Here is a 23,156-nt window from a genome sequence, read left to right on the forward strand (position 1 = left end):
GTTAATGTGACTTGGAAGTACATATAAACATGCTGGTATTTTAACCAATAATCAATTTATGAATCTTTCTTAATTTCTCGTGACTGGAGATAATGGTTTAGGCTCCCTGCAAATTCTGAGCATACTCAGAATTAGCTAGATGCCAAGGCATATTCTGAATTATTTTCCTCACACAACAGGATCAACAATGGCATCCTAGTCAGCTCCCCTGAAAGTAGTCATGAAATGCCTATTAAACTTAGTCTTGAATTAAAAGAAAAACACTTTAAAACCCAAAGAAGGTCTAAAGCAAATTCTACATCAGGAAACCTTCCACACTGTGAAATACAGAGACCACCACCTACAGCCAGTCTCTGATAGCGATCAAATTCTGGCAGCGAATCATAGAATGGTTCGGGTTGGAAATGGCCTTAAACCTCATGCAGTTCCAACCCCCTGCCACGGGCAGGGGCACCTTCCTCTAGACCAGGTTGCTCCAAGCTCCATCCAACCTGGCCTTGAACACTGCCAGGGATGGAGCAGCCACAGCTTCTCTGGGCACCCTGTGCCAGCGCCTCACCACCCCCATGGTGAGGAATTTTTATAATATCTAATCTAAATATATTATCTTTCTGCTTGAAGCCATTCCCCCTTGCCCTACATGTCCCTGTTAAAAGTACCTCTCCAGAATGTAATATAGGTGCCTTACTCCATAAGTATCAGAATATTCTCACTTATTTTTCTTAAATCACCAAGCATATGATCACACATTTCTGAGCAGTCAAACCTACTTCGGGAAAGTAACTATATAACCGTTTATCCCCAAAAAGATTTTGCATATTGATAATTTTCAATGGTAGTTCCACTTCTAACATTACAACTGTGCAAGGAATCTTTACTGCTTTGCTCATGAATTGGACTAGACACTGTACAGTCATAATGACAAGGAAGACAAAAAAAAAAACAACCCAGAAGAAATATATTTCTTCTCTGAGCTGACATGTCATCAAGATGTATGGGATTTTTTTATTTAATAGTTTAAATGAAAACCAGGAATTTTGGGAAGGCAAATAACAGGAAGGCACAGGTGAGTTTGCAACAGGATTTTGAGACGATGCTCTGCTTAGGAATCTAGGACTATAAATGAGAAAATTACTTTTACATTGTGTTGTCCCTATAGGAAACAAGAGCTAAATGTAACATTCAAAATATATTCTTCCCGAAAGACCTGTATTTCATTCCCCTCTGAAGAATCATTCATCAAAGCTCTGTCTTTTAAGGTTTTGCAGAGACATTAAGATGCCTGGTGCTCATCCTGCAAATCTCTACGTATAGTACATTAAGGAAGATGCTGTCATTTTTGTAGGTAGACTTGGCCATTGTCTGCCAAGTACTTCATTCAAACTACAGTCTTCATAAATAACCAACTCCTCTGCTTTGAAAAGACCAAACATGAATGTTCTTTTTCCAAAAGATTCTGAGGGATCTGTGGATAAAGTGTATATGTGGTAATATATTTTGAACTGCATAGTTAGAGGCAAAAATAGCAGAGAATATTCATGTATTCAATGAAAACCTGAATTCTAAATGATAATATGCTTGAAGAACAACAGTTTTACTTTGACATGTGAAATACTGAAATCTAGTGGATAAGAACTACATTATTTTTGTGAAAGGTGCAGTATGAAACAGCCTTTGGACGGAAGTGAAAGAAAGGACAATTTTAATGGAAGAAGAAAAAAAAAGCCAAGGTCCTGAAAAACTCCAATTAATTTCAAGTAAAAAGTATGGAAGACATCACAGAACTTCACCTGAGTTCTTGTAAGAATTGGGAGAGCAGTCAGTTCTGAGAAAACACACAGCATGCAGCCACAAAAAAACAAAACTGCAAAGGAAGCCTGACAGGTATCATACTGCCATGACACTGGATACTCAGTGAACACTCATCCTTTTATCCACATGCTCATTCCAGGTCAATTTGAGGTGTGCTGCTGAAAAGGACAAAGAATTCAAAGTGCCTGATCATTTGCCATGAATTTTGGCAGTATCTAAGCCAGTTCCAAGTTATAGTTACACGTAATTTAGTTAAACCAGAGTGAAAATTCCCCAGAGATATGATTTTAAGACCAGTTTATATAATCTTGGTCTTCCTTGGTATTCCTATTCACATAAACAAAACCACTGCCATCCACATCATTAGATCAGTTATAAATCCACTCTAAATCAATAGACTCATTACCAAAACATGCGGTTTGTCAGTTTTCCACTAGTACCCCGCCTCTTAACAGAGCAGCCCATTAACCAGCATATCTTTTCTAAAAATGAAACAAAGAAACAGACCGTAAGATACCAAGAAAACTGAAGGACAATATGCATACAAGTGACAGAGAAGACAGCTTGTGGAGGATGATTCTATTTCTGGCATAAAGCTTTCACACATGTATACCTGTGTCACAAACTGTATCACCTACGCTGAAGTTCTTCACTAATAGTTGAAGACTTCTGAAGACTTCCATTCAGTTATCTAATTGCTCACTGTTCATCCCAAATTCAGTTAGCAACAATTCTCTTTTAAAACGCACAGAGCTAAGATGGCTGGAAATTTTATGCTACTCAAGATGTCAGGAAGAAGACTGCCTCTACCTGGGATGATGACTGTGCTGTACTGCATTGCTGTCAAACAAATAAGCCTGCTCTATTTATCACAGTTCAGACTTGTGAGCTATTCATCCCTACAGCAAAGCATTTGCAGACTAATTTGCACTGCAGCTTTAAAGTAGTTTACATTTTCTCCCTTGCTCTATCCAAATTTCCTGCTCTGATCTAACATGTATTTTAGCTTTACATGCTTGAATGTCACATCAGGTACAAACAGGATGATGCTCAGCTGACGTTTGGGAAATCTCCTCTTGAAAATCTGAATGCTAAAGTGCTCTCTTTTCAGTGTTAAACATAAAGTGTCTGGACAGGACAATCTAAAAAAGGTGTAGACAGAAACAGCAGAAAAGGTGGTATCCTGCATTTATTTTCATGTAACACAAGGATCTCTAATGACAGGAGGAAGGACAATAAAACTACTGGTCACTTTTCTCCAATCAATATCATCTCTCTTGCCTCAAGAAATCTTGTTACAAGATCACAACTCAACATACAGCGTTGTGATACTTTAGGAGAAATACCCATTAGAGGACCTAGATAAACTGAGAAAAGTTACAACTCCCATTCTAATAAACCCTGAAGTGTTTTGCTCTGCTTTTATACTGTTGTTTTGGTTTTTTTTTCCTGCCAAATAACTGATCAATGGATAAAAATGATACTTTCTTGCCTGAAGGCAGTGAATAACTCTGCACATAGTCTTGGGAAATGATAAACTAAAGGACAAGAAGCAATACTTGAACATGCCTACATTGAAATAAAACATTTAAGACATTCATGGCAAGACTGATACATAAGAATGCAAAAATAGAAATCTGAGTCTGTTCGATTATTGCTGCTGTGCAAAACTCACGTTATGACTTGGAAAACTGGCTGCCTCATGGACATACCTGCTGAACAGCCTCTATTTCAACAGCAGAGCACTGGGCTCTTTCTAGATACCAGAGTTAGAGACTAATAATCACAAAATCTCAAAACCAGGGAGAATGTGTATCACTTCCCACCCTGCCTAAAGAAACACGAAAGAAAAAATCAGAGCAGCCCCTCTGACACAATTTGTGGCAGGAGACCCAGAAGACAAACAGATGAAATAAAGAAGCACAGTAACTGATGACTGCATTTCAGAAAAATATGCAAGAAATACTTAACATCCAACCTGCTCATGATAAAGTTTCTTAAGTTCAGTTGGACACTGGATTAACTCAATGCAAGTCTAAATAGTTAAGAGTCACATAAACATCCATTTTTTTATGAAATGCAACATAATATTTCAAAAGTAAAGTTACACAGTATTATAAATATTTCTCTTATGTCCAAGTGCCATAATTTCTTGTGCCTTCAACATAAAAAGGATGTGGAGCTGTTGGAGCAAGTCCAGAGGAGGGCCACGAGGATGATCAGGGGGCTGGAGCACCTCCTGCATGATGACAGGCTCAGAAAGTTGGAGCTGTTCAGCCTGGAGAAGAGAGGCTGTGTGGAGACCTCACAGCAGGTCCCCCTAAACATGGGAAGTTCAGGTTAGATATAAGGAAGAACAATGACTCTATGAATTTAGAATCATAGAATAGTTAGGGTTGGAAATTAGAATTTAGAATCATAGAATAGTTAGGGTTGGAAAGGACCTTAAGATCATCTAGCTCCAATCCCCCTGCCATGAGCAGGGACACCTCACACTAAACCATGTCACCCAAGCCTCTGTCCAACCTGGCCTTGAACACCACACCAGGGATGGAGCATTCACAACTTCCCTGGGCAACTCATTCCAGTGCCTCACCACCCTTAAAGAATTTCCTCCTTATATCCAATCTAAACTTTCTCTGTTTAAGTTTTAACCTGTGACCCCTTGTCCTATCACTATAGTCCATATTGAATGGTCCCTCCCCAGCATCCTTATAGGCCCCCTTCAGATACTGGAAGGCTGCTCTGAGGTCTCCACGCAGCCTTCTCTTCTCCAGGCTGAACAGCCCCAACTTTCTCAGCCTGTCTCCATACGGGAGGTGCTCCAGTCCCCTGATCATCCTCGTGGCCTCCTCTGGGCTTGTTCTAACAGTTCCATGTCCTTTTTATGTTGAGGACACCAGAACTGTACACAATACTCCAAGTGAGGTCTCATGAGAGCAGAGTAGAGGAGCAGGATCACCTCCTTTGACCTGCTGAATTTGTTTCATCTAGTGATTCTTCAGATGATGTAAAGGGTACTTGCAAGGAATCTCACAAATTATGGATTTATTACTGATGAGATATACAACTATTGCATATCTCTATGCATATTAACACAACTTTCTAAGCCTGCATCTATTATTCTGTTTCATGTTAAAAAAGAAGCAGATATGTAACGGAAAGCACGTAACTAAGGAGGAAGGATCTGGGATTTATTTTTCTCTGACGTAACATTAGAAACTTTGTGAGGGAAAGGAAGAACAGAGTGATGATTCAGAAGGAGTGAGAACACTCCACAAACAGCATATACTTTCCAAGAATAAATATGAGCAATAATATTGAAAGTGAGCATATGCTGAAAGAGAACACTAACCATCTTCAAAACCAAAAATAATCCTTCATCTCACTGTATTTCTAAATTCCTGTTTAGGAATTTTACTTGTATACACATCTGCACCTATGCCCCTGAGCAGATATAAGAACAGCGAGATCTGTGCTCCTGCCCCTGGGGACTTTTCATCTGCAGGAATGCAACTGAACATATTAAAGTTGGAGGATTCAAGTTGCACCAACCTTCAGATTTCCTATCTCAGAGTAAAGATGTAAGCAGAATTTTTAAGCATCTACCACAGCACTAGTATTTCCACAAAGCTGCTTCTTAAAGGCTTAGGTCCAGACACAACTCTAGGAAGTAAAGAGTATCTCATATTATGCACAGCTGCCAACAACATAGCTGAGGGTAAGGAAAAAAAATTTGATGGGTTTATTATAGATATGCAATGCCAAGTCAGTGCAGCAAAATCTATCTCGTGAACTAATCTGCAGAAAAAGAACACAGAAAAAGCAAAAGGCACCAGGACGTAATATAACAACTATCACCAGTACAAAGACTGGAAGGACACACAGAGAAATGAAATTAAGAATAAACAAATTCAAGATACTCAGAAAGTCCAAGCTCTTGCAAACCAGAAGCAAAGCATACTTCAAAGATATAAATCTCCCCCCTCATTTTTCTGACTCAAGTAAACTCCCTGTGAAACACACCTGATGGCCACGCTGCTCAAGCAGGACATACGAGAAAGCTGCAACATCTGAAAAATGCTCCCTGACAACTTCTGGCAGAATAGAATGCCTCTGTTTTAAAGGTGAAAAAGGCTGGGTCACAATTCTTTAGAAACTTAAAGGAATGAAGGTTTAATGCTTTATTATAATGCTGCCTCTCAACTACCTATACATGAGCAGCCCTATAAAAGCCTCATGCTGCTATCAACCTTTCCTGCTTCTTCATGTATTTATCATTCATTTTATGTTCTGTCTCTCCTGGTTTATATATTTCTTTTCTTACTTCATTCCCGTCATGTCCGTCACGCCTTTGCACGCTTGAAACTGCAAATCCTCACTGTGCTGAACTTCAATTCCCCTGCTTGTGCTTCTCGCGTGCCCGAATTGCCTCGCATACCACCAAACGTTTCACTAGTCCAAAAGATAGACCTCTAATGTGCCCCCTACGACATGTAACCGCACTTGAGATTAAACCCCCGGCCGCTCCCAAGGGCCCGAACCACCCAGCTCGGTGGGCTAACGGCGGCCGTACCCGGGGGAGCCTCTCCCCTGCCCCAAGGCGCGCTAGGACCCGCCGCAACACCCGCCCCCCCCCGCCCCAATGGCGACACCACCTCGGACTGCGCTCGTACCTGCAGCGCCCCCCGCCGCCGCCCCGCGGCCCGGCGGCGCCCGAGGCGCTGTCAGCGCTGGGATCAGATACAACCGGCGGCCTCCGGTTCCGGGCCCCGGGAGGGGGCTCCCGACGGGGCGGCCACCGTCCCCCTCAGGGTGACACACACAGGGCGGTGGCACCCCGTCGGGCCTCTGCCCCTCCGCGTCAGGGGTAGGGGAGAGGCGAGCGGGCGGGAGTGAGGCGCCCGCCGCAGAGGCTGCCGCTGCGGCCCGGCACGAGTGGCCTCACGGCGGGAGCCCCGGAGAACGGGGTGAGAAGGGGAAGAGCCGTTACCTGCGCGATGGAATCGCAGTCTCCGCGGGCTCGGCTGGGCTCGGCTGAGCGCTGTCCCTGCCCGGCCCGAGCTCCTCCTGGCGGCCGCCGCCCTCACCTGCCCCCGGAGATCCACCCGCGCCCCACTCCGCTCCCCGCACCGCCTCAGGCCGGCTCCGCAAGATGGCGGCGCTTCCGGGAGAGACCACAGCTGGATCGAGGTGGAGGGGCCGGAGCTGTGTGCCCGCCCCCCTCCTACCGACCTTCCACTCCGCGCCCTGCTCGACACCGCCTCCCTCCGGCTGCAGGCTCCCCCGCCTCTTCACGCTCAGTGCGCTCGCCCGCCCCTCAGTCGGCGCGGCGCTGCGCTGCCCGCGATGGTGCTGGCGGAGGCGCTGGGCGCCGGCGCGGCGCGGCTGCTCTTCTACCCAACGCTGCTGTACACGGCGGCGCGGGCGCAGCTGCCCGGGTCCCGCCGGCCCTGGTTCCACCGCATCGACGGCGCCGTGCTGCTGGGGGCGCTGCCGCTGCGGGGACGCAGCCGCAGGGTAAGGTGGGCTCGGGGGAGCGGGCCGGGCCGCAGGGGACCGGCGGAGCTTGACGATGCCTGTGCCCGTAGCTGGTGGCGGAGGAGAACGTGCGCGCCGTAGTCACGCTCAATGAGGAGTACGAGACCCGCTTCCTCTGCTGCTCCGCCCAGGTGAGCCCGGGAGCTGCCGGTGGCCCTCAGGGTCTGTTGTCGGTCCGCCCGTCCCGGCGCTGGCGAGGCTTTAGCCGGGACTCTGACAACGAAGACGTGGCTTCTTCGTACCTAAGCCAACTTCTAACACTGTGCGAGAAGCTGGTAAAAAGTGAGGATGGAAGGGAAGTGTTAGAGCTGCAGCGGCGGAGAGGGAATGGGAGCATTGAATCTCCATGTACATCACTGTGCACGTACAAGAACACCTTTTGCCTCGGGATGAGATCCCAGCTCCCCTCCTTTCCTTCAGCTGAACCACACCTTTTCAGTTCCCTTTAACTTCTCCTTTCTGATAGCCAGGACTGAAGTTTTCATACGTGTGATTTAAAGGATTCATAGAGCCATAGAGTGGCTGAATGGTTTTATGGAATGGTTTGTATTGACATTCAAAGTCAGCTTACAACCGACTGAGTTTCCCAACTGTTTCAACAGGTTCTGGGTTTTCTTTCTGGAACTAAAACCAACCAACCACAAAACCCCTCAAAATTAACTGATCAAATCTGTTATATCCATTTCAGGAATGGGAAGCAATGGGAGTGGAGCAACTGCGTCTCAGCACCGTGGATCTAACTGGAGTCCCCACCTTGGAAAACCTCCACAAGGGTGTTGAATTCATTCTGAAACACCGAGCCTGTGGTCACAGTGTTTATGTACACTGCAAGGCAGGACGCTCCCGCAGTGCCACCATGGTGGCAGCGTATTTAATTCAAGTAAGAAGTATTCAATGCTAAGTGGGGTTTATTTTCATTCAGTCTTGGCAAATACAGCCAACCATTACAGTTTGCTTTTGCTTAAGAAGCCTGACCATTAATAAGCAGGTGCATTAATGTTCCATAGAATCATAGAACAGTTTGGGTTGGAAGGGACTTTCAAAGGTCATCTAGTTCCAGCCCCCCTGCAATGAGCAAGGGCATCTTCATCTATATCAGGTTGCCCAGAATCTCATCCAGCCTGGCCTTGGATGTCTCCGGGGATGACGCATCCACCATCTCTCTGTGCAGCCTGTGCCAGGATTTTACCACCCTCATTGTAAAGAATTTCTTCTTCACATCCAGCCTGAATCTCCTCTCTTTTAGTTTCAAACCATCATCCCTCATCCTAGCAGGACCTGTTAAAAAAGTCTCTCCCCACCTTTCTTATAGGCCCCTTTTAAGAACTGAAAGGCTGCAATAAGATCTCCCCAGAGTCTTGTCTTCTCCAGGCTGAACAACCCCAACTCTCTCAGCCTTTCCTCATAAACGAGGTGCTCCATTACATGTGTACACAGACACACAGGCACGTGTATCTACAGCCCTACACATACTGCACTTCTTCCCTCCCCCCTAGGTACCATGATTTTACAGAGCTTGGACTGGAGGCCCAGTTTAGGAGATGTCCAGACTTGGACTGATGATTTGTAGAATGTGGCAAATGGAGGTTTTGAATGATTCTTCTGTTCCTAATTCTATGGAGGAACAGATTGAGATGAGAATAGCAATTTGCCTGTTCACTGAGCAGATAAACATCAATTTTTGTTCAGATTTTCTCCTTGGTTAGCTGAAATGGTGAACCTTTCTAAGCTTCTCAATAAACAGAAATCAGGATTAAGAGAAGTGAATTTGGTTTTCTGAGTTCCTGTACGGCCTGTTTTTAACTGACTTATTTCATGAACTTGCATTCATGTTCAGTCCCCGCTGTGAGGAACATGAAGTAAACAAGGGGCAGAGCAGCAACTTTTCTAACAACTATAGTGTTGCCTGTAGCCTCCAGAAAAGCTCCATTAACGCATGCAGGGAGGAAGTGTATTTTCACTTGCAGGGTTTCTGCCTTTTCAGCTGCATCACTGGAGCCCTCAGGAAGCAGTAGAGGCTATTGCCAAGATCCGTCCCCACATCCTCGTTCGGCACAAGCAAGTCCAGGTCCTGGAGGCATTTCACAGGAATGTGATTGCTGGGACAACTTCATAGTGTCAGTAAGATCTACCAAAATCTCTGGTTTGACTGCTTTAAAAGAAACTTACATTTTAATGATCTATGCATTGAACTTCTTGACCACCAATAAAGAAATTTTTACATATATTAAAGTTTCATGAAAGACTTCTTTCCTTGTGGCAAATACCTTCATTCTCTTGGAGCCCCACAGTTCTCTCCCACACACAGTATCAGTGCTGAGCTGACCTGCAATCCACAGAAAGTTCTATATTTGCAGCAAAGGAACAGGAAACTTTGTCTCAGCAGAGACTTTATTCAGATTCCTTCCCAAAGGGTTACAGTGCCAACAGAGGGGTATGAGGAAGTGGTCTTAATTCTGTCTTCAATCAACACTACATTATCGTTAGAGGTGGGGATTCCCTGTACAACAAAGGATGCCAGTGCTCATAAAAACCATCTCTGTCTTTATGCTAGGTGAGGACAGAGCAGTAAGCAAGTTACCAGTTTGTTACCACTCCTCTAGGAGAAGTGCTGAATAATGAAACCTAGTTGGGGTCAGCTCTGGTATCTGCTGTAAATATTTCTGCAGTCCCCCCTTCTGAAATAGGGAGGAATGCTTAAATGGGCACACAAGAATGCTTAAATGGGGACATCCCTGAAGGACACAGTGGATGTCTAACTGTGACTGACGTGGCAGCAACACACAGTCTCCCAGGCAGTTAAAACCAGCAGTCTGGGCCAAGGAAGACATTGTCCATATGCCATAGGGTTTGTTATTGGCAGATTGGTTCCTGGCTAAAAAGGCCATTTGCTGCCATTTGGGCCTCAAACACAAGCAGCTTATCATCAAAGGATCAAAGTAATAGCATTTAGTCCATCTGAAATCTAAGATGCAGCCGTTCAACTTTTAACAGTGCTAGGTAAGAGAAGAGGCTCACAGTCAGAAAGCCTGTACTTCCTCTGCACAGTATAGTATAGTATAGGCCTCACAACTGGACATTGTGAGCTCATAGTAATCAGGACTGGTGCTGAGTGTGGTAGATGCCTCTGAGCTGCCCAGCAGAATACCATTGCTGCCCTTTCTATCACTGGGCCTGTTTTTCCTGCTCAGGCCAAGACAAACTGCAGGTTAGTGAGCAGCACTTTGATGCCACTTGTGACTGTTACAACAGAGGTGGCTGGGTTAAGTTTAAAAGTATTTGCATCACCTTTTTTATAGCGATCACGAAAGACATAGATGCTGCCATTGCAGCTGGCGATTTTCCAGAGGGATGGTACTGAGCTCCAGGCATCTGGCAGGCATAGCCGGGTAAAGCTATCCAGAAGGGGATTATAACAGAGCAATGAATCCCCCTCGGCTACAATGAACACCACATCCTTGTGTACAGCAGCATGCATGCGGCCTGCAAAAGGCAGTACGTATGGCTTCACATGGCATTTCTCTGTGTTGGTATCATAGCACTGAATTAACCGAGAGGGCTTGGTGAAGAAGTCCAAGTCATTTTCCTCCCCACCCAGCAGGTAAATGACACCATTAAGGTTTACACCTGCAGCTCCAGAAACTGCCACTTCCAACTGGCTGGTCTCTGTCCAGACATTGTCTCGTACTCTGTAATATATGACAGCATTAGACAGAGTGTCCTGCAGAGTTTTCCCCCCCAGTGAATATATTGCATCCTTGCTTGGCACGGAGACGAGGGTGTGTTGGAGCCGGTCACGGGGCAGAGGAGCACACCATTCCCAGTCTATGGTTGCATTGTTGCATTTCCACATGCGTCGTGGAATGGAGCCACCAACGACATACAGGTCACTACCATGTTTGCAGGCTGCGGTAATCTGGTGACACAGGCTGTTCTGGCCACTCACGCTTATGGAGTCATCATCAGCACAATGCAGAGAGACAGCTAGTGAATGTGTACGTGATGACTCCTTTCCAATCAGGTAGATGTGAACATTTTCTCCTATCACCTGAGAGAAAGGAGGAGTGCGTCAGCAAAACTTGACCTGTTTACACAAACAACAGCGATGCCCAAGACCCAATTTTTCAGCTTAGGACCCACTTGTGGGCCTGAGGTGTGTAAGCTGCTTCCCAAGTCCTGCCACCCAACAGCTTTGGGATTCAGAGCCTCAGTCTTTTCAGTATACCAGTCATATCTGACATAGCAAAATAGCAACAGTCTTCACTGGAACTCAAGCGTCTGTGGTTTAGGTAAGGGCTGGCTACATCAATGAGGGAGTAGAGTTATGAGGGGAATGCTCAATTAGGATTTCTGAATGGCCTCTCTGGTAACTAAGCATCTGATGAAATAAGTTATTTGTGGCATTGCTCCAATCACTACTGAAAGCAGCCTCAGGTTATATTAAAAAAGCTGTCAGTGGGGTTACTATCTGTGACAATGAAAGCATTCCCCATGCAGCACCACAAATTTCAATGGCATTTGTGTTTTGGGACTTTCAAGTCACACCTATGAGCAGAATACCCTGCCTTGGGAAATGTGAAACTAGCAAGTGCTACACCAACCCCAGAACAGAAGAACTTTTTATACCTTCAGACTCGATCGCAGTGTCTCCGAAAAGCCCGCTCGCTCCTCCTTGTTGAAGTTGATCCAGGTTTCTATGGCAACTGTCGGATTCTGAGAACATGGAACGCCATCTGCGGTTTGGGGACAGAAAAGCATTTATGATATCTAGACAAAGGTGTACGTACTCAGGAGCATCCTTTTCCTGTGACTCCCACCCCAAACCCTGCTTTCTAGAGAGGGAAAAAGGATATAGAGACCTATAGATTTTGGCAAGCGTGATCCACACTGCTAGCCTGATGTCTACATGAAATTAGTCTGGATAAGTATCAGAAGACAGAGCTGCCAGATCTTAAGCACTTTGGATGAGTTTCAACAAAAGAACCTGTGTCCAAGAGGAAAGGCAGGAAAGAGAACTTAAATGCTTTGGGATAATGAAAAATACTTTCTTATTTAAGCATTTAGAATAATTTCACTTATTTGAGAATCTCAGCAGCTGCCTTTCTTTCTGGCTGGTCCTAGAAACCTAACTAGCAAGTCATCTGCAGAAATTTTCCTTCTCTGAGCAGTCAGACAGCTGACCCTCAAGACTGAACATCTGCTGTTGCTGCTATCCTCTTAACGTTTGGAAATCCCCAATGAGCTACTGTAGCTTTCCTTAGCAGCGTGACTGTAGGAAACACTCAACAGACTGCATCAGATTTCAGTGTTTCCAGACATAACTGGAAGCTTTGGTCATGCCACAAACTATTGCATCATTGTCATCAGTATTTTACCTAGAAGATTTTAGGTATTTACTTCCAGCTGGAAAGCCAGCAATTAGGTTTTATTCATTGAAAGGTTTCCTTATGAAGGCTTTCTGATTTTGCAGTCTGCTCTCACAACAAACCTTGAATTCAACGATGCTGAAGGCGTCAGACAAATTCCAACACTTTTATTTATACTGTCAGGGAGGAGAACAAAAGTGTGAAACAAAAGCAGGTATTTCAACTCTATTAGTAAAAGGGATTTCCATAAGCTATCCATTACACGTAGCGGCTAAATGGAAAAACTCTGATTTTGAAATAAGTCCTAGAGTGCAACAAAAGCTTAATAAATTACTACTTCATTAATTTTAATCCTTGCCACTAATAGCTTCCTCTATTTAGTTCACCATTAACTAAACAAAGATGCAGGAACTGCGAAAGAAAAATTTTCCCTACCAGGAGTAGGAGTATATTTCAGATTTCAATCCATTTTATGAGCTAAGTTTTGGCATAAATAGTGAGTAAGCTATTCTATATATGGAAATAGCTGATGCATGAAAAAAGTTTTATTGAGCAATTACTTTAAGATAGGACCACAAAAACTAAAGGCCATAGTCCTAAAACTATGGTTGCTACATGGAATTCCTAGGAATTTAGTTTTTCTTAATAAACTCACAACATTGTTTAAAAAATTCAGCTAGTCATCAAGATTACTCTAATTTTATAATAGTTTTTTTGAGCTATCAGTACATGTTCTCAGTGAATTTCTTTAAATGCAATAGAGATAATACAATACTATATCTGTAAAGACACTCATATGCATAGCAGCAACTTTACAGGATACCTGAAGTCTTGCAGACAGATTTGCCAGTATTCCTAAGCAGCCAGTCATGGCAGGTTTATTGTCATAACAACATATAAAACACATGATACACAAACTGTTTACTCATTTACAAAGTTATTTAATTTAAGCAAGAATGGGGCAACCTCTCTCTTCCCAAGTCCAGCACATTTGAATGTCTGAGCTTATACATTCTTGCTTCCTCTAACAATGATACATAAATGCACAAAAATGAACTTGTGACTGCAGCATCATAAAGAGCTTTTCAAGCACTTGCTGTACCTGCTACAGCAGCAGAGAAACTTTAAGGATTGGTGGCAGCTGGATTAAGTTCTTGATGTATTAACGCATCCTTCACAGCACTGAGTCACTGCATCATTACTGGGGAAGGCTATTACCTTGACAAGAAGGGTAATTACTGTATTACCTAAGATGTTACAATGCCTCTATTTCAGGCAGCTGACTGCCTAGCCTGAAGAATCCTAACAATTATATACAACTGTTAACAACACTATAACATAGTCTTAAAAATATAGCTTGTCCTCGAGCTTTCTTACAAATGCTGAGTTGTTGCATTATTATGCTAAATGATTAAAAACTAAAGAATGGTACCTTAATAAAATGTTCATTTCCGGTAAGGCTTCTTTGGTTTACTTTTAATGCAAACAAAAATACAGTGAATTGTTGAAAGTCATTAAGTTATTTTTAAAAAGCCTTTAATTCATCTGACCTGTTGACTCAGGAACTGCTGGGAATTACCAGCATTCTCTGTGCCCCTTTTCTATAGCTTAGATGCTTCATGTCCAGTAACAATGAATAGGGTTTTTTTTTCTCATCAGGTTATCCAGAATGTTTTGCTTTGCTTAGCTTAGGCAAGCCTCTGAATAGACAGTGATTATGAAAGCTTGGATCTTTCCATCTATTTTGTTCAACTCCTAATACACTCTACATTCACATCCTGGCTAGTCCCAAGCACTCCTTACCTGTAAGGATGTCTGTTAGTAGGCGGAGAGGCAGGTGTAGGAACTCCTCTGTGTCTTGCAGCTGAGACAAATGTGACTTTGCACAGTGTTTGGCAGCTGTGTAGAGCTCCATGTCACTGTGTTGATCTGCCAACCACATGACCTGCAGACAGTTCCTAACCTGCACCGTACGGGCCAGAAAACGGGAGCACTCTTCAAAAAGGGCAGTCAGCTGGTACATGTCTGCCACTTCGTAGGTTTCCTGCAACTCCTCTGCCCTCAGCTTTACAGTCCCATGGTAAATATAGTCCACCAGGAGCTGAAAGACACTCTCACTAACGTCCTGCAGCTCAATCACCCGGTTGTGGGCCTCCTTTAAGTTGGAAGTGAACATAGAACGAAAAAAGCAGCTCTGAGCTGAGAGGACCAAGCGGTGCAGCTGGAATTCTTTGCCTTCCACTGATATTGTAACATCAGCAAAGAGCTCATCCTCCAAGCATAATTTCATAATACCCTGGGCCACACGGCCTGAGTGGGAGCGGTCGGTGAAGGTGTAGTTCACAAAGTAGTTTTCTTCTGCAGAGGAGCCTCCAGTCTCTTCTGATGAATCCATGGTGCTGCACAGATCAGACCTCCAGCAATCTGTAAAATCACAATAATTACATGTCCTTCTTCACTAACAAGATTATGCAGTACTTCAGGGTACAGGGGAAAATCAAACATATTGGTAAGAGGCCAGCATATTTATGCTGAATATAAATAGTGCAGGCAGAAACTTCTGCTTGAACTTCAGAATCTCAAAAAACAAATGAGAAGTTGGCATGATTAAAATTATAATATATACCAAACTTCCAGTACAGTGAGCATCACGTCCCAGCAGAACTGGGAGATGTGCATAGCTTTTCACACCCCATTTCACTAACACAAAGAAATGCAGCAACAGTTATTCAAGTGGAAAGACGAGCAACCACCCTAGGCAACTTGGGAAGCCAAAAAAACGTGGCCAGCACCATAGCTGGGCTAGATGGAAAAAGGATTACAGTATCATACTAACAGAGAGCACAGACAGCTTTTCATATCAGGAGGAGTTAATTTACCATCCAGCACCAACACGATGCAGTGGTATTAAGTAAGGTGAACTTGGTTTTACCTAAATGATGCATGAGAAGTCTGCCAGACATAACCACCAGTCCTTCAAGCTAACCAAATGAGACAACTAATGGTTACACTCATTCTGTTAATGTGCCAGACACCTTTAGCAAGCAAATAACCTGTTAGATGTTCTTAGCCACTGTTTCCCACAGGGCAAGGAGAACTAAGTTTAAAAGATAACACCTTAGTAGGTACCAGAGATTGTTTGGAGAGCTCCAAGAAGACTGTGGGTTGAAAAGAGGACTGCTGTAAAGAGCTCCTTCTTCACATGGGTCTTGAAAGTATTATGAGCAAATACACACCTGCCTTCATTCACTTTAATCTTATTTTCACACCTTAACTGTCAGCCATGGTGACTCATATCACAAACTTCTTCAATTAATACTGAACATGATTTCCAGTACAGTGATTCCCAAAGATGGGATTTTTCTCCAGGAGATTCACAGTTACTCTTCCAGGCTTTATTTGTCAAACATGCAATTTTCTGTAACAGCTCTGCTTGATACAGGAAGGCTCCTCCTTCTCTGCTTGAGTTCTGTTCACAGAAGTAGTTATCTACATCCCTAGAAGTCCATCCCATCCCTGATGATGGCCTGCCTCAATTATACCTTTAGTGTGAATTTACAATAGTTCTGGTCTGTCTGAAAAGTACCTGTACATTAGTCTGTAAGAGACTGAGGAACTGCAATTAGCACAGAACACAGAAGTACTAAGTATAAGCCTACCCTGCAGATGGGCTCCCACTTCGGTTAAGACTCCCGATCCCAGTAAGTCAAGGTGCTTTGTTGCCTAGCATGCCAAAGTGACCACTCAGAGCATCAGGATATGGATGGATGAACCACTCTTTCCTCTTGACATAGCACAGCCAGCTGCCTCCACCGCCCTGTGCAATTTCCATAGGGCTGGTGCCAAGTCACTAAGGAAATGCCAACAGCACCTAAAGACTGCTGTAAACCTCACACCCTGCTTTGTAAACACAAAGCTCCCCTTTGCATCCATGGCATCTATAGAGAGGTGCAGGAACAGTAAAGTGTCCCATAAAGCAAAACCTTACACTCCATCGGGAGTCACCACTTCCCTGGGGAGATTATTCCAATGGCTGATTATTATTGTTATGAAAAATTTTCCTCGTGTCCAACCGGAATCTCCCCAGGAGTAACTTGTGCCCATCACTCCTTGTCTTTTCCATTTAACTCCTTCTAAAAAGTGAGTCTTCATCTTCTTTATAGCCACCCTCTAAATACTAGAACATAGTGATAAGGTCTCTCCTAAGCCTTCTTTTCTCTAGGCTGACAAGCTCAGCTCTCTCAGCCCTTCCTCATGTGGCTTCCCAGTCCCTGGATCATCTCTGTGGCCTCTCTCCAGCCTGTCCACACCTTTTTTGCATAGTGGGAACCAAGACTGAACACAGTATTCCAGGTGTGGCCTGACAAGAGCACGGCAGTGCGATAATGACAGTGTAACCAACACCAGGCACACCTACTGCCTTTCCCCCCCGCTCCTAACAGCGCCCGGGATCAGCGAACCCACGTACACAGCTGACAGCGGCTTCGCGCTTCGGAGTCTGGAGCAAGGGGATCTGCTTGAAAAGCCAATTCCCAGGAAAGCAAAGCCCCCCGTTACGGCCACATTAACGCTATGGAAACCGCCAGCGAGCCGCCTCGAACCCGCAGCCCTGTTTCAGCCCGGGGCCATTCGCACCCTCCGGCGGACGCACCTCCACAGAGCCCACCTCCTCACCGCCCTCCCGCCATCACCCACCTGCGGCGCCTCCCTTCATGCCGCCGCCACGGGGAGCCTGCTCCGCACCCCTCGCCCTGCGCCAGCCGCCGCCAGCCACCCGCCGCTTCCGCCCACCGAGCCGGAAGCGTCCCCGAGAAGTTCCTGGCGCGCCTCCGCCTCGCGGCGCTTTCCGCTTCCGGTCCGTGCCCTTGCCCGTCCGTGTCACGGCGGGATGCTGGTGGCGGCGGCGGCGCGGGGCCTGGCGCGGGCCGCGCTGCGAGGTGAGGGCTCCCGGGGGGTGGCCGCGGGGCCGGGGCAGCCCATGGCCGCGGGTCGGGCCGGCCCGCCGGGCGGTCGGTGGGTGAGACGTGTCCGTTTCTCTCCGCAGCTGGGGCAGGCCCGGCGGCGGCGGTACAGGCCCGGCTGACGGGGAGCTCCGCCACAGAGACTCGCCGTAAGTGAGGGGGAGCGAGGCGAGGGCCTTGCGGTTGGAGCCCTTGGTTGGGCTGGGAGCAGTGAAAGAGACCATGTCATGGCCCTGTCACCTTCCGGCTGCTTGGCCTTGGGGCGCTGGTCTGCCCTCAGGACGTTCTTGTGTGGTGAAACCTTTTTGGTTGTTCTCGTTGGGAAAAATGAGCGCCTGGGGAAAAGCTTTTTAGCAGAGTCTGTTGTGACAGGATGAGGGATAAAAGTTTTAAAGAGAGGAGACTTAGGCTGTAAATGAGGAAGAAATTGTTTACAATGAGGGTGGTAAAACACTGTCACAGGATGCCCAGAGAGGTGGTGAATGCACCATCGCTGCAGGCATTCAAGGCCAAGCTGGATGTGGTTCTGGGCAACCTGATCTGGATGAAGGTGCCCCTGCTCATTGCAGAGGGTTGGACTGGATGACCTTTGAAAGTCCCTTCCAACCCAAACTGTTCTATGATTCTTCTTGTGTCCAGTTAGAATCTCCCCTGGAATAACTTGTGCCCATCACCCCCTGTCTTTTCCATGTGACTCCCCATAAAAAGGGAGTCTCTGTCTTTGTAATCCTGCAAGTTCTGCTAGCCTTAAGTGGTGAACCTAGAACTGGAACGCTTGCTAAAAGCTGCACTTTTAAATTACTAAAAGACCACAATCTTCCCCTTAGGTACTGTGGTATCTTCTCTTATCCTCTTGAAAGGTTTTGATTTTAGTAGGTCTTCGCTCTGAAAACTTATTTTGCAATTGCCATAAATCCATCATCTTGTGCACTGTTCTTTCTGCTGTAAAGTGGCCAAGGCAAAATTGTTTAGCACTAATACAAGCTTCCTTCCTTAAAGTCTCTAGTTCCATGCTCTGTGTACCACAACACATATGTGTAGCTATAGTCTTGACTCTGTTGCAACATCCTGTATATTCTACTGTATGTTGTCTTTAACTTCAGATTTACCATAAACAAACATTGCAGGGTACCTAAACCTGAAGCTGCCTGGTTTCTGCCAGAACTACTGACAGACAGCTAGACTGCTACAAGGGATTTGTAAGTCAGGGATAGGAGTTGCTGCTCTTCTTTCTGTCACTTTCTGTGTTCCCTGCCATAATCTTGGGAACTTTATTTTTCTCCTTAGCTACTGTCAGACCAAAAAATGAAGTAGAACAGAAGCAGCTGTGTGCTTTTGGGGAGTATGTGGCTGAGATTATGCCCAAGTATATCCAGCAAGTACAGGTAGGTGCTGTTCGAGAAGTTCTTTTTGTAGGGGAGACAGATCTTGGTGAACATGCTACTTTTTTGTTAGCTGTTTTCACAAGGTGTTCTGGGGAAGACCTATCAGAATTGCATAAAGTTACTGCCATTATTAAGCCCCTTTATCTGCTGTCATTGTGTGTCTGCTGTACCATATACTCTCTTTCTTTGAGTGTTTTTCTGGATTCAGCATAATGCCCAGTCCTATTGGTGTTTGTACTCATGTCCTTTCCACTCTTTCATCAGGTGACCTGTTTCAATGAGCTGGAACTTTTGATCCATCCAGATGGGATCATTCCAGTTCTGACCTTCCTTCGAGACCACACTAATGCCCAGTTCAAGTCCTTGGCTGACTTGACTGCAGTTGATGTCCCATCTCGGCAGTACCGCTTTGAGGTAAGGATTGCTCATAGGTACAGGATTTGGAGAGTTTCACAAATGCTGATGGCTGTGGGTGCTCTTGCAACTCTGATTGCATTTTTTGCTTTCTGGCAATGAAGAAAAAAGTCCACTCTGAAATGCTGGGTTTTGTTTGATCTGTGGATTGTGGAAGCAGTAGCGGAACTGATAACTGCCTGGGTTCTTAGTCTGATTTTCCTTTTGTGCTCTGCTGAAAGTCTCTCTCTTGCTTTGGTTTGTTTTGTTTGTTTTTTGATTTGTTGAGTTTGTTCTATCTTCTGTTTCAGTTTTATCAGATTGTCTACAGACTTCTTTCTGGCCAGATATGAACTGGTGCTCTTCCTTCTTCCAGTTAGGCTTATCAGCTGCTGTTATTGTTTTAATCTTTAAAACAAACCAAAAAACTATTTAGTTGTTTGAAAAAACATTCCCTGAAAGTCAGTACCAGATAGGACATGAGGCAGATTTTCAGGAACCTATCAGGAGACTTTGGGCACTGAACTTTCAGTTCACTGACTTTCAAGGAATGTTGGGAGATTTGGTTCCCCCAAATGCTTTTGAATATCTCAACTTACAGCTTTTAAGCTACAAAAGAATTGCAGCTGCAGATTCTTCTGACTTAGCATATTGTCTTCACACTATTAGAAAGCTTTGTTCACGTTACTGTAGTTTAACTTAGGAAGATCTTTAAAAAGCAGTGGCACAAAACACCTGGGACTCGTGCTGTAGAGGCTGGCTATGGTTTAGGTAGCCGTATGGACGAAGAGATGGTCTGACTTACTGTGTCTGATCTGGGCAGACTGTCTTTTGGGCAAGAGAAGTAAATTGATAGATTTTTAGTTTACAGAAAATAACAAGGGTAATGAAAAGTAGCTGATTTGTTTCCCTCCTTTGGTTTATCTTGTGGGATTAAATCATTTACAGCTGCTCAGAAAGTGAGGGGTGACAGGTTTGCCTTAGCTATATTAGCTAATCAGATGGCTTTTGTTTTCAGATGTAGCTCCTTCTTGCTTTGCTCATAACAGCTTTGACTTTTGGTAACATATCTTGTGATTAGGCAAAAATCTTGAGAGTTGTAGAGTTTCTTTAACACAGAGGCAGTATCAAGTGGGGCTATACAACTTCTTACAAAGGTTTGGGTTTTTTTTTTTCAGTCTGCTTGTAGTAAGTATTCCTGCTCCCCTTACCTTGGGGGTTCTAGTAATCTTCCTAAGCAGCCTTCTTATTAGTACTTCATCGCCAGAAGAGGTAGAAATTTTCCTTTGTATCCAACTTATCTACTGAAAATTAAGGGTATTTCTTAGCTTTCTCCCACTGGATGCTGAGAGTAATTTTCGGCTGTTTTCTTTGTCAAGTGTCTCCCTCCCTTCAGTATTCTCTTTAAGATTTAGTGTCCCTCTTCAGCTCTTCATCAGTCATGTTTACTAAGTCTCTCGTGATTTTTGTTGTGCTTGTAAGAACCAAAGCGTAACCTATTGGAACCTCAGTTGTAATACTGTCTTTTAGTGCCCAGCACTGAATGTGTTTCTGCTGATAAAGAATATTTGAAATAGTCTTTGGTGCCTTTTCTTAGCCAATGCTGTGCTGCAAAGAGAGCCATAAATGCCATACAAGGCCAATGCCTTCTCTCACTCTGCTTCAGATTGTGTACAATCTCCTGTCTCTGCGGTTCAACAGTCGGATCCGGGTGAAGACATACACTGATGAGCTGACACCCATTGACTCAGCAGTGTCTGTGCACAAGGCAGCAAACTGGTATGAAAGAGAGGTGAGTGCCACTGTGCTTGGGAGCAGAGTCTTTGTGGAGAGGGGCTGCGTTTTCCTGATTAAACTGATTGCCAGGGCCCTGATGAAGAAAGAGGGAAGTGTTTCACTGGCTGTGTTTTCAGAGTAGGAGATAAAAGGGTGTTTCATTTGCTTTGGAATGAGTTCCTGCATCAGTTTTGCTGGCACTGCATGAAGCCAGGCATGTAACTGAAGTTTTATAGATGTAATACATGATGTTTTGGGTGTGTTTTTTCTCTAATCTAATTCAACTTACTTGGCTCTCTTTCATTTAGGTGTGGGACATGTTTGGTGTTTTCTTTGCCAACCACCCTGATCTAAGGCGAATCCTCACAGACTATGGGTTTGAGGGCCATCCTTTCCGGAAGGACTTTCCACTCTCTGGTTACGTGGAGGTAGGAGAAATGCTCATGTCTAAATTTATCAAATATCTCCAGTACTATGCCCTCTATTACTGACCATAGTAATATAGAATCCTTTTCCGAAAAGTACTAGGGATGTTTCACTTGTGTGTATTCCATAAAAGTTGTATAGATGTCTTGCATGGAAATTTGAAGTCATCATAAAGTATCGTCTGTAATAATCTCTATCATCTGTCTCAGCCTGAAGCCAGAGACATTGAGCAGATTTCCTGTGATGTGTACCAAAGACAATTGTCAGGCAGGGGAAGTGCTTCTGCTTTTAGCATGTCTTCTGAAAGATTGAACTTTCCACTGCAGAACTGGAGGTTCCCACAGGAATAAAGGACTGACCTGATCTTAATACAGTTTTGAGCTCCACTTTGTTGAGTTTTTGTAGGTCCAGATTATAAAACTAGTTGAGGTATCCTCACTGTTAAAGCAAGCCAGTCATTAGTGTCTGGTACTCACCTGCATTTCACCCTGTTTGTCCTTTTGTCCCATGTTCTGAGTGTTACAATAAGAAGCACAACTGAAACCCAACAGCTCTATTATAAAGATTCATGAGAGTAGTCCCCAGGTATGCCAGGTGGATGGGCCACCTTATTTCAGTGACTCAGAAGAAATTGCTTTGTCATATGATGAACTAAATGTGTTATTCTATGTGGACTTCATTAAGGACTGTAGGTTGGGTACTCAGGGTCATTAGTCAGGACACCTGACCTATGTGGTAGCAAAAAGGAGGCTTTTCCTGTGGAGAGCCCAGAGGTTTGTGGCAGAAGCCTGTGACCTATCCATGGCATAAGAAGTAGGATTCCCTTTACTGGAGGGTGGTGTGGATCATTACTGTGTACAGCCAATAGCAGAGATGCTGTGGGGACTGCATGAAAATGACTGGCCTGTGTCCTTTGCACTATTCTAGGTGCGGTATGACGATGAAGTGAAACGGGTAGTGGCAGAGCCTGTGGAGCTAACTCAGGAGTTTCGCAAATTTGATCTGAATAGTCCTTGGGAGGCGTTTCCTGCCTATCGTCCAGCTCCAGAGACCCTGAAAATAGAAGCAGGAGCCAAGAAAGAAGATGCAAAATAGCAGCAGAATGGAGCAGATGCACGGCACCATCCTTTCTGTTCTTACATAGTATTTATAATAATAAAAATTGATATGAGAGTCCTGCCGTTGTGGTCACATGAATAATGTTGTTTTCAATGAAAAGCACAGGGTGAGGGATGCTAATTTACAATCCTGATAATCCAGCTGGAAGATGTTTATCTGCTGTTTCAAAGTTGTGAGACACTGGATTTGTCTCTTCGGTTTGCAAACTGAGTGGAGTCCAGGAATTCCCTGCGGCTAAAATGCTTTATGTGCACTGCTTCTGCTAACTATCCCTGCAGGCATAAATGATAACCTGAGAGCTGTACTGAAAGCAGCTGTTTAGCTTAAGCAATGGGACAGCAGTATCTGAGCTCCAAGATGGGTGTTGGGAAGAAGCT

The 23,156-nt window shown here is 44.7% G+C and overlaps 4 protein-coding genes across 14 annotated transcripts in view; 2 read left to right on the plus strand and 2 right to left on the minus strand.

The window, feature by feature from the left end:
- The window catches only part of CELF1 (CUGBP Elav-like family member 1), a 64,742-nt gene extending 57,786 nt beyond the window's left edge, over positions 1-6,956 (minus strand). For 4 of the 9 annotated variants that reach the window (XM_080619421.1, XM_080619420.1, XM_080619423.1 and 1 more), the window contains exon 1: positions 6,806-6,955. The gene's annotated coding sequence lies outside the window, so the exon portion shown is untranslated. Of the gene's footprint in view, positions 1-6,805 lie in introns of all 9 variants that reach the window. The other 5 variants (XM_080619425.1, XM_080619424.1, XM_080619419.1 and 2 more) reach the window with 3 other exon arrangements.
- PTPMT1 (protein tyrosine phosphatase mitochondrial 1) lies at positions 6,813-9,591 on the plus strand (the record flags this gene model as incomplete). 2 transcript variants are annotated; one of them, XM_080619428.1, is made up of 4 exons in its annotated part: positions 6,813-7,337; positions 7,404-7,484; positions 8,042-8,233; positions 9,338-9,591. In XM_080619428.1, 4 exons carry the CDS (start codon positions 6,813-6,815, stop codon positions 9,467-9,469), a joined length of 930 nt encoding a protein of 309 aa, XP_080475554.1. In that variant the 3' UTR covers positions 9,470-9,591. The 2 variants fall into 2 exon arrangements, with proteins under 2 accessions (XP_080475554.1, XP_080475555.1); XM_080619429.1 differs by having other exon boundaries at positions 7,072-7,332.
- A 149-nt stretch (positions 9,592-9,740) lies between these two features.
- On the minus strand, positions 9,741-17,506 carry KBTBD4 (kelch repeat and BTB domain containing 4). Its single transcript, XM_080618461.1, has 4 exons — positions 17,415-17,506; positions 14,523-15,143; positions 11,980-12,086; positions 9,741-11,401 (listed from the first exon to the last, which is right to left on the minus strand). Exons 1-4 carry the CDS (start codon positions 17,431-17,433, stop codon positions 10,541-10,543), a joined length of 1,608 nt encoding a protein of 535 aa, XP_080474587.1. The 5' UTR covers positions 17,434-17,506; the 3' UTR covers positions 9,741-10,540.
- A 69-nt stretch (positions 17,507-17,575) lies between these two features.
- Positions 17,576-22,814, plus strand: NDUFS3 (NADH:ubiquinone oxidoreductase core subunit S3). Of its 2 annotated transcripts, XM_080618725.1 has the most exons (7): positions 17,576-17,656; positions 17,764-17,829; positions 18,968-19,065; positions 19,330-19,479; positions 21,125-21,250; positions 21,543-21,662; positions 22,588-22,813. In XM_080618725.1, exons 1-7 carry the CDS (start codon positions 17,608-17,610, stop codon positions 22,753-22,755), a joined length of 777 nt encoding a protein of 258 aa, XP_080474851.1. In that variant the 5' UTR covers positions 17,576-17,607; the 3' UTR covers positions 22,756-22,813. The 2 variants fall into 2 exon arrangements, with proteins under 2 accessions (XP_080474851.1, XP_080474852.1); XM_080618726.1 differs by lacking the exons at positions 17,576-17,656; positions 17,764-17,829 and adding an exon at positions 17,840-17,969 and having other exon boundaries at positions 22,588-22,814.
- Positions 22,815-23,156: the final 342 nt, after the last annotated feature.

The sequence above is a fragment of the Psittacula echo genome, assembly GCF_963264785.1.
Source record: "Psittacula echo genome assembly, chromosome: 5".
In the NCBI taxonomy this organism is placed as follows: domain Eukaryota; kingdom Metazoa; phylum Chordata; class Aves; order Psittaciformes; family Psittacidae; genus Psittacula; species Psittacula echo.

Bases quoted from the DNA above. Each gene is read 5' to 3' on its own strand.
- KBTBD4 (XM_080618461.1), bottom strand. The intron at 12,087-14,522 runs GTAAGGAGTGCT...CCCAAACCGCAG, and splicing joins ACTAACAGACATCCTTACAG to ATGGCGTTCCATGTTCTCAG. The intron at 11,402-11,979 runs GTATAAAAAGTT...CCTTTCTCTCAG, and splicing joins CACTGCGATCGAGTCTGAAG to GTGATAGGAGAAAATGTTCA.
- NDUFS3 (XM_080618725.1), top strand. From the start codon at position 17,608: ATGCTGGTGGCGGCGGCGGCGCGGGGCCTGGCGCGGGCCGCGCTGCGA. The intron at 17,657-17,763 runs GTGAGGGCTCCC...TTCTCTCCGCAG, and splicing joins GGCGCGGGCCGCGCTGCGAG to CTGGGGCAGGCCCGGCGGCG. The intron at 19,066-19,329 runs GTAGGTGCTGTT...CTCTTTCATCAG, and splicing joins AGTATATCCAGCAAGTACAG to GTGACCTGTTTCAATGAGCT.